At 42.2% G+C, this 16,520-nt stretch overlaps 1 protein-coding gene across 35 annotated transcripts in view; it reads left to right on the top strand.

The window, feature by feature from the left end:
* The window catches only part of LOC106568769 (kinesin-like protein KIF1A), a 63,773-nt gene continuing 47,253 nt past the window's right edge, over positions 1 to 16,520 (top strand). For 17 of the 35 annotated variants that reach the window (XM_014139432.2, XM_014139429.2, XM_045693862.1 and 14 more), the window contains exons 1-12: positions 2 to 360; positions 9,752 to 9,940; positions 12,327 to 12,400; positions 12,537 to 12,719; positions 13,308 to 13,376; positions 14,007 to 14,185; positions 14,350 to 14,461; positions 15,075 to 15,152; positions 15,375 to 15,440; positions 15,549 to 15,566; positions 15,744 to 15,822; positions 16,276 to 16,354. In XM_014139432.2, coding sequence (XP_013994907.1) covers positions 9,835 to 9,940; positions 12,327 to 12,400; positions 12,537 to 12,719; positions 13,308 to 13,376; positions 14,007 to 14,185; positions 14,350 to 14,461; positions 15,075 to 15,152; positions 15,375 to 15,440; positions 15,549 to 15,566; positions 15,744 to 15,822; positions 16,276 to 16,354 — 1,043 coding nt within the window. In that variant the 5' untranslated portion in view covers positions 2 to 360; positions 9,752 to 9,834. Of the gene's footprint in view, positions 361 to 685; positions 791 to 9,751; positions 9,941 to 12,326; positions 12,401 to 12,536; positions 12,720 to 13,307; positions 13,377 to 14,006; positions 14,186 to 14,349; positions 14,462 to 15,074; positions 15,153 to 15,374; positions 15,441 to 15,548; positions 15,567 to 15,743; positions 15,823 to 16,275; positions 16,355 to 16,520 lie in introns of those variants that run through there. The other 18 variants (XM_014139433.2, XM_014139436.2, XM_014139428.2 and 15 more) reach the window with 4 other exon arrangements.

Here is a 16,520-nt window from a genome sequence, read left to right as displayed (position 1 = left end):
GCAGCCTTGGCTGAGGCACCTAAGCCATTTTACTGTGGACCAACCAAAGGTCGTTCTCTTCTGAGTTCGCCTCCTGCATCCATCTAGCTCTAGCCTAATTCCTCTCCTCCCTGTCTACTCCCCTACCCTACCCATGTCTGGCTGGCAGACAGACTGACGCGCTACTGTGTACCAGGCCCTGTTGTTAGAACCCATTCACCCATAGCCCTGACTTGGGTGGTCTAGCTCTGTGTCTCTTTCTATTGCTCGGGGCGGATACTCCCTGCATGGATACACTGAGGGAGGCTGTTAGCTGATATCGACGGGAGGAAGAAATATCAAGGAGGAACCCACTGCGGTCGTCGGATTCGAGGTGGTTAGGTAAAACGATTGAGATGTGTTATTTTCTGATGAGATGTTGTTTTTTGATCATGGCCTTGGGTTGACGCAGTGGGGAACCAAGGTTGGTGCTCCGCTCTTTCTCAGGGTTGAAACAATTGTTTTTACAGGTTTACAGAATAACCTTGTCAATAGCCTATTCAATCTGATTCACAGTCAAAATAAACAACTAAATCTGATCATCCTGAATTTGTTAGTGTGTCGCAGAGATGAATTTATGGCCGGATGAATTCAATGACATCGATATTTACAGTGGGCGAATAGCATAGCACCAAATGGAGTGATGGCTAGTAGCCTATTGCTTTGACAGTGCGTTTGCATTGAGGTGCGGCAGCGCAAGATGTTGGAGATTACAATATTTACGTTACGAATATCGGGTCTTTTCGAGTGTAAACAGAAAACCACGAACTAGGTCGGTGCATAATATTTATCACTTAATATCCTTGGCAATTATGTAATTTATGCACTTATTACATTATTTTGTGCGGGCTGTATGTTTTGTGATGCTGGCAAACATATATGTGTTCTGACCGTGTGCACATGAAAGATATGACTGGGGAGATTTTTTCGCAACCACGTTGGGTTGATAGCCTATTGCTTTCTGTAGAATCAAGGAAATCATGAAACGTAACAAGCCAAACTATTTTGTAATGGATGGGACATTATTTGGTCAATAGGCTTGCCGACGCAGGCCCTAATTAGGTTAAATATTGGCATTGTCAGCTGCAGCGTTGTAGACGAACATATTTAAATACCCATCGAGAATGAAGAGAAATAAGAGCAGTGATCGATTATACAGATAGCCACGCTAGCTTTGCCCTCATGTTGGTGCTAGCAAGCAGGCTACACATTGCCTTAAATTGACAAATTAAAATAGGGTATTAAAATAGTGTATTAAAATACTGTATTCCCTATTTTGCTGTATATTTACAGCAGCATACTGTGAATTATGATGCATTGTGGGAAAATGTGGGTTACGAAATAATCTCTGGCTCATTAACATATTGTAATGAAACAGCAGGGAGCAGGTTTCGAACCCTCGACCTTCAAGCCCGAAGTCCGGCGCGCTATCGACTGTGCCTCAAATGCATGCTCAAGCGGCAGAGTCGATTTCTGCGCTTATAAACCCAGGATCGTTACAATATTTTGAGGTGCGCCTTGTAAAAGGCTATATTTTCTTGCACCCATTAGTTAGAATGCTGTACATAATACACTAGGCTACATACCAATATATAAAAATATGTATATATTTGTTCTGTATATCTACAGTAACACACTGGCTACTGTACTGTTAGAAATGTACTGAAACACAGTACCACCCACAGAATACAGTGACAAACTGTGTTTTGGGAATTTAAAAACCTTTCTCTGTAAATCTACAGTAATTTACTGTAATTCAGTACCATACTGTAATTTTGGAGTGCCAAAAGCCTTTTGCGGATTCATGGTATTGTTGTGGCTCATTAACACATTTCAATAATGGGCAGCTGCAGCCCGCAATTTGGGGCATTCCTGCATGTGGGCATTCCCCCTCAAGCATTCCATTGGTTCCTTCATGAACAGCCCCCCGCTAGCACCGGAGGCTGGGGAGACACTGTGTAGCTAGCTAACTAACTAGCTAACTTGCTCGTTAGGGACACGGTGCGCTAACTTGCTCTTTAGGGACACCATGTGTTAGCTAGCTAGTTAGTTAGCAAGCAAGCACAGTGTCCTTCGCTCCCGCCTGTTGAACACCTGCCCTCGCCGTCCTTAACAGAACTGCGGGAAAACAGCGCCCGACATGCGGGGACAAAGGACACTGTCTACTGGTGTATGGTTAGCTAACTACCGTTGTCGCCCCCTCCCCGTCTTCTCTGGGGTTTATCGGCATCCAACGTTCTTGTGCATTAACGCCACCTACTGTACTGGAGCGCCCAAAGCCTCCCGCCTGTCCTAGCTTAAAAATGTAACAATATACAGTGCATTCGGAAAGTATTCAGACCGCTTGACTGTTTCCACATTTTGTTAAGTTACAGCCTTATTCTAAAATGGATTCAATTGTTTTTTCCCCTCATCAATCTACACAATACCCCATAATGACAAAGCAAAAACAGGTTTTTAGGAATTGTTCTAATTTATATAAAAAAAGAAATATCACATTTACATAAGTATTCATACCCTTTACTCAGTACTTTGTTGAAGCACCTTGGCAGCGATTACAGCCTCAAGGCTTCTTGGGTATGACACTACAAGCTTGGCACACCTGTATTTGGCGGGTTTCTCCCATTCTTCTCTGCAGGTCCTCTCAAGCTCTGTCCGGTTGGATGGAGAGCGTCTCTGCACAGCTATTTTCAGGTCTTTCCAGAGATGTTCGATCGGGTTCAAGTCCGGGCTCTGGCTGGGCCAGTCAAGGACATTCAGAGACTTGTCCCGAAGCCACTCCAGCATTGTCTTGGCTGTGTGCTTAGGGTCAATGTCCTGTTGGAAGGTGAACCTTCACTCCAGTTTGAGGTCCTGAGCGCTCTGGAACAGATTTTCATCAAGGATCTCTCTGTACTTTGCTCCGTTCATCTTTCCCTCGATCCTGACTAGTTTCCCAGTCCCTGCCGCTGAAAAACATCCCCACAGCATGATGCTGCCACCACCATGCTTCACCGTAGAGATGGTGCCAGCGTTCATCCAGACGTGACGCTTGGCATTCAGGCTAAAGAGCTCAATCTTGGTTTCATGAGATCAGAGAATCTTGTTTCTCATGGTCTAAGAGTCCTTTGGGTGCTTTTTGGCAAACTCCAAGCGGGCTGTCATGTGCCTTTTACTTAGGAGTGTTTTCCGTCTGGCCACGCTACCATAAAGGTCAGATTGGTGGAGTGCTGTAGAGATGGTTGTCCTTCTGGAAGGTTCTCCCATCTCCACATAGGAACTCTGTCAGAGTGACCATCAGGTTCTTGGTCACCCTCCCTGACCAGGGCCCTTCTCCCCCAATTGCTCAGTTTGGCCCGGGCGGCCAGCCCCTTGAGAGTCTTGGCGGTTCCGAACTTCTTCCATTTAAGAATGATGGAGGCCACTGTGTTGTTGGGGACCTTCAATTCTGCAGAACATTTTCCTACCCTTCCTCAGATCTGTGCCTCGACACAATCCTGTCTCTACGGACAATTCTTTCGACCTCATGGCTTGGTTTTTGCTCTGACATGCACTGTCAACTGTGGGACCTTATATAGGCAAATCATGTCCAATCAATTGAATTTACCACAGGTGGACTCCAATCAAGTTGTAGAAACATCTCAAGAATGATCAATGGAAACAGGATGCACCAGAGCTCAATTTCGAGTCTCCTAGCAAAGGGTCTGAATACTTATATAAATAAGGTATTTCTGTTTTTATTTTTAATAAATTAGCAAAAAGAATCTAAAAACCTGTTTTTGCTTTGTCATTGTGGGGTTGTGTGTGTAGATTGATGAGGAAAAAAAGATTTAATCCATTTTAGAGTAAGGCTGTAACGTAACAAAATGTGGAAAAAGGGAAGGGGTCTGAATATTTTCCAAATGCACTGTAAGTATAAAGAGGTGTTCCTGAAGATGCAGGAAAGCCTACATGCCGGAACTCCCCGAATTGCAGCACGCAATTGCACCCTTCTCACAAATTTGGAGGTATACATTGTAAGAGGCTATACTTGTTTCACCCGTTAGTGAGAGTGCTGTACCAAAGTAAATTAGATGTGTTTGCACATTGTTACAAGACTGTATACAGTCACTATATGACAAATGTTTTTATTCCTTTGGCATGTTTGTGAGTTTAGTGTTTGTTGTTCATTTCTGATTGTCTATTTCATTTGCTTTGGCAATGTAAATATATGTTACCCATGCCAATAAACCCCATTGAATTGATGTGCGGTAGTAGTTTCCTAACAATTAAATGTATATAGGAACAGATCAGTGGCATCAAGTTTCAAACCTTTAATGATTGAGTGTTTAGCCATGTCCTTTCGATCTTTTTTGTCCTGGGAGTCACTGCCAGTTTAGACCTTGGTTATGGCCTCTACAAGTTCAAGTTAAATAAAACACCAAATTGGTATGCTGATATATATAATTACATATTTGCTGTAATTTTATTACAGTAACATTTAACAATAAAGTACTGTCTGCTGTATATTTACTGCAGCATTCTCTAAATTATTGTGTATTGTATGAAAATATTGTAGGTGGGGAAAGCATCACTGGCTCATTAACTTATTTTGAGGCGGGCCTTGTAAGTGGCTATATTTGATGCTGTGTACCAATTGAACTGATATGTTGTAGTAGTTTTCTAGCTGTTTAAGGTGTATAAAGAACACGTCAGTGACAGCAGGTCTTAAACTTCAAATGGTTGAATATTTATCTGTGTCATTTTGATCTGTTTTGCACTGTAATCACAGCCAGTTTGGAAGACTTTCAGGCCTCTAGAAGTGCAAGTGCTATACAAATGCTAACATGCTTACAGTTGCATTTACTTTTTTTTACAGTGTTGTGTTGTCATTGCTCAGAATTTTACAGGAACTTACAGGAAGCTAGTGGCAAGTTACAGTGAACATTATAGCAATGTACTTTGCGCTAGCCAGAGATGTGCAAAGATACACCAGAACGGTATCTTGTAACAAATCCAGGTTAATTTGAAGACCAATGCATCCTTAACGACAACAACATTCCCATTAGCGGTTACAGAAATGTTTTACTTGCTATGACTGTGCTAAAAACTGCCTGTTGTTGGCATTAGCTACTGGCGCTGAAAATCTTCAACAGTTTACTAACCACTGTGCTTCCAGTAATGCACTGTAAATTCTACAAATCCATAATTGTACTTGTGTTCCAGTAATATGCAGTAAATTTGTGTTACAGTAAAGGGCCTGTAAATCTACAGTGATTTACTGGTTTCTGTGCTGCCAGTAATTTACTGTAAACATTCCAGGATTTTTTCCCACAGAATAGGTATTAACAGCCAATCCAGTAGGGTCTGGAAACTATAGTGAGCTTCGGTCAATAGCAACGGGATGTCGCTTTCCCCATCTTTGTTCACACCCTGGCTGCAGTTCAAACTCATAAAAGACACACCCTTGTCCACTTACCCTCGCCTTATGCCCTTGGGGGAATCCCCGTCGCCATCTTGGCGGGTGGTCCAAATGATTAGCCAAGCAAGGGAAGTTTGCAACGTAAGCCCCTCAGCCCTCGTTTTCAGTCAAATTTGCGAGTGTACAATTATGTTCACTCCGGGGCCTGAAACTCACCATAATTCAATTCGTGACGATTGTACATTCGCTAAGAAAAGTCTGTGAAAACTTAAAAACAACATCAATGGAGAAGTCAACATAGAAGTGCATGTAAAAAAAAATGCAAATAAGTTAGAAATTGTGCTACTAATGACGGCACAAACACGTCTCATAAATGTTTTTGTTTGGTTATCTTTTGGAAATTGTACAAATAAAACATTTTCCTTCTTCAGAAGGTCCAGCTAGGCAGGCTAATGTCAGTTAGCTAATTAATTTGCTAGTTATCACACATTAGGTGTATATTAATAGTGATATACAGTTGAAGTCGGAAGTTTACATACACTTAGGTTGGAGTCATTAAAACTTGTTTTTCAACCACTCCACACATTTCTTGTTAACAAACTATAGTTTTGGCAAGTCGGTTAGAACATCTACTTTGTGCATGACACAGGTCATTTTTCCAACAATTGTTTACAGACAGATTATTTCACTTATAATTCACTGTATCACAATTCCAGTGGGTCAGAAGTTTACATATACTAAGTTGACTGCGCCTTTAAACAGCTTGGAAAATTCCAGAAAATGATGTCATGTCTTTAGAAGCTTCTGATAGGCTAATTGACATCATTTGAGTCAATTGGAGGTTTACCTGTGGATGTATTTCAAGGCCTACCTTCAAAGTCAGTGCCTCTTTGCTTGACATCATGGGAAAATCAAAAGAAATCAGCCAAGACCTCAGAAAAAAATTGTAGACCTCCACAAGTCTGGAGCAATTTCCAAACGCCTGAAGGTACCACGTTCACCTGTACAAACAATAGTACGCAAAAGTGCAACTCATTCCCAGAACAACAGCAAAGAACCTTGTGAAGATGCTGGAGGAAACAGGTACAAAAGTATCTATATCCACAGTAAAACTACTCCTACATCAACATAACCTGAAAGGCTGCTCAGCAAGGAAGAAGCCACTGCTCCAAAACTGCCATAAAAAAGCCAGACCTAGGTTTGCAACTGCACATGGGGACAAAGATTGTACTTTTTGGAGAAATGTCCTCTGGTCTGATGAAACAAAAATAGAACTGTTTGGCCATAATGACCATCGTTATGTTTGGAGGAAAAAGGGGGACGCTTGCAAGCCGAAGAACACCATCCCAACCGTGAAGCACGGGGGTGGCAGCATCATGTTGTGTGGGTGCTTTGCTGCAGGAGGGACTGGTGCACTTCACAAAATAGATGGCATCATGAGGGAGGAAAATTATGTGGGTATATTGAAGCAACATCTCAAGACATCAGTCAGGAAGTTAAAGCTTGGTCGCAAATGGGTCTTCCAAATGGACAATGACCCCAAGCATACTTCCAAAGTTGTGGCAAAATGGCTTAAGGACAACAAAGTCAAGGTATTGGAGTGGCCATCACAAAGCCCTGACCTCAATCCTATAGAAAATTTGTGGGTAGAACTGAAAAGTGCGCGCGAGCAAGGAGGCCTACAAACCTGACTCAGTTTCACCAGCTCTGTCAGGAGGAATGGGCCAAAATTCACCCAATTTATTGTGGGAGGCTTGTGGAAGGCTACCCAAAACGTTTGACCCAAGTTAAACAATTTAAAGGCAATGCTACCACATACTATGTGAGTGTATGTAAACTTCTGACCCACTGGGAATGTGATGGAAGATATAAAAGCTGAAATAAATCATTCTACTATTATTCTGACATTTTACATTCTTAAAATAAAGTGGTGATCCTAACTGACCTAAGACAGGGAATTTTTACTAGGATAAAATGTCAGGAATGGTAAAACACCTTAGCCAAATACATTTAAACTCAGTTTATGTAAACTTCCGACTTCAACTTTATGATGACACTCGTTTTCATAACAAAAAACAAGAAGATAAAAAAATAACAAAATGTAATAATTTGCTGTTAGTGAGAAAAGCGAACATCTATTCTAACAGAGACGTAGGGAGTCATGAAGCAGGTGGTGAGTTTAATAAAAACTAACGTGGAGCGATACAAGAGAAGCATCTGGACAAGAAAACCGAACCAATACTGTCTGTTGAATGAGGCTACAGAGTGCATGATAAAGGGGAAGTAATCAAGGTAGTGATGAAGTCCAGGTGTGTATAATGATGGGGCGCAGGTGTGCGTAATGATGGTTGCCAGGTGTGCGTAATGCTGGGTTGCCAGGACCGGCGCTTAGTAAACCGTCAACGTCGAGCGCCAGGGTGGGAGAGTGGGAAATAGGCATCTACTTCCTATGATTTATTTAATTTCCATGGTCATTGCAGAATAAATTCCTCACCTTTTCTGACTATGATGTTTTCATATCCGCGAAATAGCCTATAGGCCTACAACAAGTTAAGGTAGGCTACCATTTGTCCCATCTCTCATTTAATTGCACCCAGTTCACAGTAGTAAATAGATAAGCTATTTAAAGTATTTTGCTCTGTTTGATCCGAGACGGTTCACCTTTTCCATTGACGTTTGTAGGCTACGTCTGAATACTGTATTGTCAAATTTCCCGAGCAGACAATATTTCACTTATAAACATAGTACATATATCATAACCGTTGCAAAATAAATTCCTCACCTTTTATGGCCATGATGAGTTCATATTCCCCAAGTAGCCATACAACAAATTATCGTGCACATCTCTCATTGTGCCTATTCGATATTATAATTTCACATTTTTATATGCGAAAGAGAGTGCGGTTTACATACAGTAGAATTGAACAGGTGAACAGACAGTTGATCTTTTGCATTGAAGTGTGTAGGCTACCACTGTATGTGGGCCTACTGTAGGCTAGTTTAGATTAGAAAGTAGAAAATGTTTCAGAATTCGCAGACAGTGCAGCATATTTAGGTTCATGAAAAAGTAAATACAAAACATTATTGAATTCAAACAATCTGTTTACAGGTTCACAACAATGTGCACTTGTTTTTGTCATTTGATCAAGTTCGCCATGCAATGCTATTTCCTTAGATACTGTCTTGGCCTAATTCCAATTCCTCCCCAATATACAGAAAATAAGGGTGTTATTGTCACTATAAAAGGGGTTATTTGTGGAGGGACCGTTTCCCTTTTTGGAAAACTACCTAGAACCTTTAACATCTCATGAACTGTTTTTGGAAGTCTTTGATGATTCTTTGGAAGGGAAAGAAGTGTTCTACAAAAACCCCATTTATAATATTTCCCAGCATGCTCTATTGCAGGGAGCGTTTCAGAATGGTTTGTTTTACTGTAATATCTGTGTTTTTGCATGTACGTTGATTGGTTGATACATTTTATGCTACACAAAGATAAATAACACACCGTTTTCTAAACTAATCCACGCTGTTAGTAATTGGATTTACGGTACCCGTTACTGAGATGGTTGTTCCAGTTTAGATGTTTGAGGTAGTCTCTATTTTTAATCTTCCCTACCTTGGCAGTCATTCTGAATGCAGGTTGCGGGTGATTGACAATTCCTCTTGTTGGATATCCTAACTCTGGCTGGATTCAATTAAGAATTACACATCACTTTACAAGCCAACATTATGTGACTTGTAAACCGGGAGATTCTTAACACCACTGTGTTAGGGTATAACTTGGCCCTCGAAGAACAGCCTTCTGATACAGTAAATATTATGTATTGTCATAAAAAGGCTGAGGGGCTCTATACATTCATAAAAAGTGTTCTCGTGGGAACCCTTCATAGATGGTTTAGGAAGAACCTTTAGATGATAAAATGATTCTTGGTGGAACCCTTCATAGACGGCTCTCGGCAGAACCATATTTTATGCATGGGGTTCCTTGAAAAACCCTACATAGAGGGTTCTGGATAGAACCCTCTGCAAAGGGTTCTACCAGCACCAAAAAGTGTTCCCCTATGGGGACAAACCGAAGAACCCTGTATGGTTCTACTTAGCACCTTTTTTTTTAGAAGAGTGTATAATGCTCGTTCATGCCCCCACAGTTCCACGACAGGTCTGATTCATAACGGGAAACATGCGTATACGTATGGCGTGCGCCAAGTTTATACATCTCAATGTTTTTGTGCGTGCGCAGTCTTTTCAGAAATGTGATTAAAAAAAAATGTTTATTAGATGATGGCATTACAAATGAGTTCAAATTAGATCTTCATTCAAATCACCATCTCACTATGGCTTCCCTCTCCACAGGTGTTAGTCATCTACCTGGTGACAAGCCCCTCCTGACTGAACCCCTCTATAGTCGCGGGCGCATCCCCCCACTGACAGGCATCATGGCGGGGGCTTCAGTGAAGGTGGCCGTCCGGGTCCGTCCCTTCAACTCTCGAGAGATCGGGAAGGACAGCAAGTGCATCATCCAGATGTCAGGGAACACCACAAGTGAGTATTGCATATTTGTATTATAAGAAATGTCTATTATATTGTCATTGGTGTAAGAAAACACATGGACCTGAGGACTTCAGCTTTGCTCTTTCGTTGTAGGTTACTTCTTGATTAACCTGGGTTGGATCTTAATTGGCCCCCAAATCAGAAGGCCTATCCAGGGTTGGGCTACCACAACCAAAACAAAACATTTCTATTGAAGTATTTCAAATCTAAAATATTTTAGTTGGGCCAAGTCAACTGATGAAGGCAGTGATTGGGGGTCCGCCCTGCCTAAGTACTGTTAGGGGAAATGTTAGAGTCTATGTAGGTAATGTTCTATACTAGTAATATCTCTGTAATATGTATTGATTAATCCTTGAAAGGCATTCCATTGGGATATACAGCATTTTCCAGTCTGATAACTCCAGGCAAAGATGTCCTCATCAATAATGAATGTAGTTTGATTAAATATTTACTAATATGGTCTGCTTTAGATTGGGCTTTTAGGAGACAGCCTCATATGACATTTTAAATGGTTTTGGAGGTGTTATACATTCGATCTAACACCATCTCAAGCTTATTTTAATAAATTCATCACTTCACAACATAGACCCTTCATGGTGGATTCCGATCATCTCTACTGTAGAGAATCACTGAAACATTGCACTTCTGCCGTCTTCTGCTTGGTGCTCGGAAAACACATGCTTGAAAGCAACTGGATGGTGGGTAGTGAGGCGTGCAACACATGAGACAAAGGCTCCAATGGGAACTGAGAGCCTGTCTCTGTGTGTATGTGTTTGTGGGGGTGACCTCTAGAGCTTCTCATCCCTCATCACGTGACCCAGAGGGTCCAAAAGGCCTTGTTGTTTCTGTCTCAGCTGAGACGCTAGGTCAGATGATGTGTGTGTGTGTGTGTGTGTGTGTGTGTGTGTGTGTGTGTGTGTGTGTGTGTGTGTGTGTGTGTGTGTGTGTGTGTGTGTGTGTGTGTGTGTGTGTGTGTGTGTTCATATTCTGCTTCTTTGTTCCTGTCAACGGTCTGATGATGACCTCATTCCCACAGTCTTTAGCATGGCACAGATTCGGAATACTCAAAAATGGCTTCCTTTCCTCTTCCTGACTGATGTGAAAGTACTGGATTGGTGAAAGTAATAGGGAGGATGGCCAATAGCAATGTCAACCATCCTCTTCAATTTCACCTTTCCAGTCAAGCGAACAAGGATGAGGAAATAGAAAATAGGAAAGGAAGCCACTTTAGAATATTTTTATTTAGCCAAGTTGTCCTACCCTCTCTCTTGGATGCAACTGTCTCAGGAGGACTGAACCACATTAGTCTGTTCCACACAACAAAGACTTCCAATTTGGCTGATTACATGTCCCTATGAATAACTGATATACAATATATAACCCCCAAACCCAGTCTATTGAAGTGCATAAGTGACATCATCATAGGTCAGTCACCACTGATGATGCTTCTGTATTAATCAGAGGAACACCATCACTGCAATAGACTGGGTCTACTGCATCACTGCATCACTGCAGTACCTACACTTAGTGTACAAAAACACTCAGTGTAGGCACATAGACAGAGACTGACCAGGTGAATCCAGGTGAAAGCTAGGATCCCTTCTTCAATCAGTGTAGATGAACGGGGGGGAGACGGGTTAAAGAAGGATTTTTAAGCCTTGATACAATTGAGACATGTATTGTATATGTGTGCCATTCAGAGGGTGAATGGGCAAGACAAAAGATTTAAGTGTCTTTGAACAGGGTATGGTAGTAGGTGCCAGGCGCACCGGTTTGTGTCAAGAACTGCAATGCTGCTGTTTTTTTTCTCACGATCAACAGTTTCCCGTGTGTATCAAGAATGGTCCACCACCCAAAGGACATCCAGTCAACTTAACACAACGGGGGGAAGCATTGGAGTCAACCTGGGCCAGCATCCTTGTGGAACGCTTGCTACACCTTGTAGAGTCCATGCTCTGACTAATTGAGGCTGTTCTGAGGGCAAAAGGGGTGCAACTCAATATTAGGAAGGTGTTCCTAATGTTTTGTACACTCAGTGTATATGGACCACAGACAGTAGCTGCTACCAGGAGCATGCTCAACTTTTGTGCCTTGGCCATTCAAGCCTTCACAGAGAGGCACTTGCTCAGCTTTCCCCAAACGCCTGGCCTAATTTCAGATTCCACCAGGTCTACAATTATCCCAAAAATGATGACAATGCATTTTCCACTAACGATATCTATGTAGCCAGCCAAATACTCTTTCTACTTGCTATTTACATTTGGTCTGCCATAGCCAAGGACTACACAGTGTTTCACCATAGCTTACTTTCTGCTAGTTTATGGGCTTGGTCTGGGCACTTCTCTAACTTTTGTTTACTTGTTGTCTGTGCTTTTAGCAATCATAAACCCCAAACAGCCGAAGGAGAACAAGAGCTATAACTTCGACTACTCTTACTGGTCACACACAACAGTGAGTTTCACCACATACACCTGAAAGACTTGAATATCATGCGTTTCAAGACCATGCAAGCCATGAGCTCTATATTCACTCCGTAATAGCTAACTAACCGTGTATTCATACTCAAACTCTGTCTTTCTCTCTGCAGCCGGAGGACATCAACTATCATTCCCAGAAGCAGGTGTACAAGGACATTGGGGAGGAGATGTTGCTGCATGCCTTTGAGGGATACAATGTTTGTATCTTTGCCTATGGCCAGACTGGATCTGGGAAGAGCTACACCATGATGGGCAAGCAGGACCAGAAGGATCAGCAAGGCATCATCCCACTGGTAATCTGGATGGATGGGTGGAAGGGTGGATGGATGGACTGATGGATGGGTGGGTGGATGGAAGGGTGGATGGAAGGGTGGGTTGATGGATGGATGGATGGGTGGGTGGGTGATGGGTAGAAGTGTGGATGGGTTAATGGGTGGAAGGGTGGATGGATGGGGGGAAGGGTGGATGGATGGATGGATGGATGGAAGGGTGGATTGATTGAAGGGTGGATGGGAGGAAGGGTGGATGGGTGGATATATGGATGGATAGATGAATGAACGACAAAATGTAGTTAAACATCATATAATGTAAATTTACTTCATCATGTCAGATACTGGATCTTTGGAAACCCATTTAGTTTTATGCCAAAAACATCAAAGCCTTTTATTGATAATACATGTGCTGTGTTCATATCAGTTCCAGTCTATTCTGAAACTAAAACAAATTCCAATTCCACATTTTCCTAATTGAAAAGCGTTGAAGATAATTGGAATTGGAATTTCAATGTACTTCCTTAATTGGATGGAATTGAAATGGAATTGACCCCAACCCTGGTTCATATGCGAGTCTAACAATGCTCCTCCATGTTCTCTGTCTGCCAGTTGTGTGAGGACCTCTTCACCAAGATAAGTGACAGCAATAAGGAAAACAGCTTGTCCTACTCCGTGGAGGTGAGTGCTCCCTCTAGTGGTTTGAGAATGAGCTTCTATACAGGACAGGCCTACTGCTTATCAGTGGGTTAGGGCTTTTACCTCCTGGGTGATACATACTGAATGATAAAAGTGTTTGTCCCATTTTTCATGAGCTCAAATCAAAGATCCCAGAAAAGATCCCATATTGTATGCACAAATTTGTTTACATCCCTGTTAGTGAGCATTTCTCCTTTGCCAAGATAATCCATCCACCTGACAGGTGTGGCATATCAAGAAGCTGATTAAACAGCATGATCGTTACACAGGTGTACCTTGTGCTGGGGACAATAAAAGGCCACTCTCTAAAATGTGCAGTTTTGTCATACAACACAATGCCACAGATGTCTCAATTGGCATGCTGACTGCAGGAATGTCCAACAGAGCTGTTGCCAGATAATTTTATGTTAATTTCTCTACCATAAGCCGCCTCCAACATCGTTTTAGTGTACATTTCCGAGTTAAATGCACACCATTAATTTTGCTGTGCATATGATAAGAGTTCAGATAAGAGTGTCTTATCTGCCCCAAGGTGGTGCTGCTCAATAGACATTTAATAGGCACTTAGTTCTCTTGATTGGCACTTCTATAGAATATTGACAACCTCCACAGGTGAGCTACATGGAGATCTACTGTGAGCGTGTGCGTGACCTGCTGAACCCGAAGAACAAGGGGAACCTGCGTGTGAGAGAGCACCCACTGATGGGGCCGTACGTGGAGGACCTGTCCAAACTGGCCGTTACCTCCTACAACGACATCCAGGACCTCATGGAGTCTGGCAACAAGGCCAGGTAAATGGGACTTAGAATGGATGGATGGATGATGGGTGGGTGGGTGGGTCGGTGGATGTGGGGGGTGGATGGACTGGATAGATGGATGAATAGGTGGATGGATGAATAAATAGATGGATGAGGGATGGATTGATGTCATAAGGTTCAATTCTTTCTTCCTTCAGGACGGTGGCAGCCACCAACATGAACGAGACCAGCAGCCGCTCTCATGCTGTCTTCAACATCATCTTCACTCAGAAGAAACACGACATGGATTCAGAAAACACATCTGAGAAGGTACTGCGCAGACTTAATAACCAGGTTCAACCTCATACTCAAGCTACTGCAATAGGTTGAGGCCATAGAGTTATAAACCCCTACAGATGTAGGATCTTAATTTGATCACTCTTGTTGCTGTGAAATGTCCTGCATTGCAGGAAATGCACATTTGTAGTGCATTCAAGGTTTAAAAGGGCTTCTAACGTTTGTAATTTCCACCCCAAAAATTCGGACTTGATTCGCCCTAAAGAAAAATGTATCAACCTCTACAAAAAATGTCCATTAATTATAATCCACATAATAACTCACATTTCCTCTTGCTGCAGGATTATTTTCCTGCTGTAGCAAACTGTCTCAAATTAAGATCCTTCAAGATGCCTCACACTAGGGTTTTGTAACACTTTGACCTATGCATGGTTTATAACTCTATGATTGAGGTCTATTGCGATGCTATCTGGACATTCACTGTGTTATCGTTCATGATAACAGTACTCATTACAGATAAGTCCTCAAAGAGAGTTTCTTGGGGCTACCACTGTGCATTTGGAATCTGGGCATTTCCCACTGTGATACAGAGTATCAAAGCAGATTCATTCTAAAACAAATGATAACAGAGAGTTTCTTGTTGCAGGTGAGCAAGATCAGCCTGGTGGATCTGGCTGGGAGTGAGAGAGCAGACTCTACAGGAGCCAAAGGAACCAGGCTGAAGGTGAGAGGGTATTTTTGGGTCAACTTTATGGGCTGAATCCGACCCCCCCAGTGATATCAATGAATGAATTCCTCCGTTTCGAGTTAACATTTCAAGTTGACATGTCTATGAACTTTACAAAGCCTCTAGGTTCTGTTTCTCAAGATTGTGGCGTGTGTAGTTTTTTGTGTTGCACGCAAGGCTTTTCGTTTGATTAAGTATGCCCCATCTGTTCCTTTTCAGGAAGGAGCAAATATCAATAAATCTCTGACCACACTGGGGAAAGTCATCTCTGCTTTAGCTGAAGTGGTGAGAGTCTGTACTTTTCAGTACACAACTCTTCGTCTGTTTGGTCATTGAAGCAATTTTGGTAAGACTGCCAATTAATTAAGTTCTGTCAATTTCTTATTTTTCTAGGACTCAGCACCAAATAAGGTACACAATTTCAATGACTTCTTCCATTTTTGTTTTCAGAAAATATTTGGGGAAATGGTATTAAGAGATTGGGAAGTAGATGATTCACAAGCGTTTATTCTTATATTTCCACACAGGTAAATGCACTTTTATTGAGGCAGTATCCTTGTCCTAATTGTTAAAATGAACTGTTAACAGAACAAGAAGAAGAAGAAGGTGGAGAGCCACATCCCCTATAGAGACTCAGTGCTGACCTGGCTTCTTAGAGAGAACCTGGGTACGTACTTTCCACCTACTAGCCCAGAACCAGCCACCTACACCAATTGTAGCATCCTTATCGCTGTTTGCTATTTTGTTTAATTCCCCTGCAGATGATGATTCAAAGCTTTTATTCAACTTTTCCATCATTTCCAGGGTGAACAATTCACACGTCTATAAACATATTAGATGCCCATATCCAACCAAGCAGCTTACAACTCAAATCCCACTGGTTTTCAAAGACCTGTTTGGTTTTTTCCAGGGAAAAAGATGGGCAACCAATGCCCGCCCCCCCATTATTTTAGCAGGGGGCTGCAGCAAACAAAACCCCAAAACATCAATAAACATAAGATGTAGCATCCTTATCACTGTTTACTCTTTTGTTTAATTCCTCTGCAGATGCCCTTTAAATAATCCTTCCTCCTCTCGCCCTCATCCCCTATTAACCTCTTTGCCCCTTTCTGTCCATTAGGAGGTAACTCTCGCACCGCCATGGTGGCAGCCCTCAGCCCTGCTGACATCAACTATGACGAGACCCTGAGCACCCTCAGGTAACAACCCAGCTCTGAGGTCAAATTCTCCGGTTAAAAAAACCTTCAAATCCATAGTTATTCTGTGACCCTACAGTACTTCAGTATCACTGTCATCCACTGTGAGGAGCAGTTTCAGTTCCAACCACCTGCCTCCTTATAAAGTAATGTACACAAGTGTAATGGC

The sequence above is a fragment of the Salmo salar genome, chromosome ssa14 (genome assembly GCF_905237065.1).
Source record: "Salmo salar chromosome ssa14, Ssal_v3.1, whole genome shotgun sequence".
Lineage (NCBI taxonomy): Eukaryota > Metazoa > Chordata > Actinopteri > Salmoniformes > Salmonidae > Salmo > Salmo salar.
This window is presented reverse-complemented; position numbering and strand designations above follow the sequence as displayed.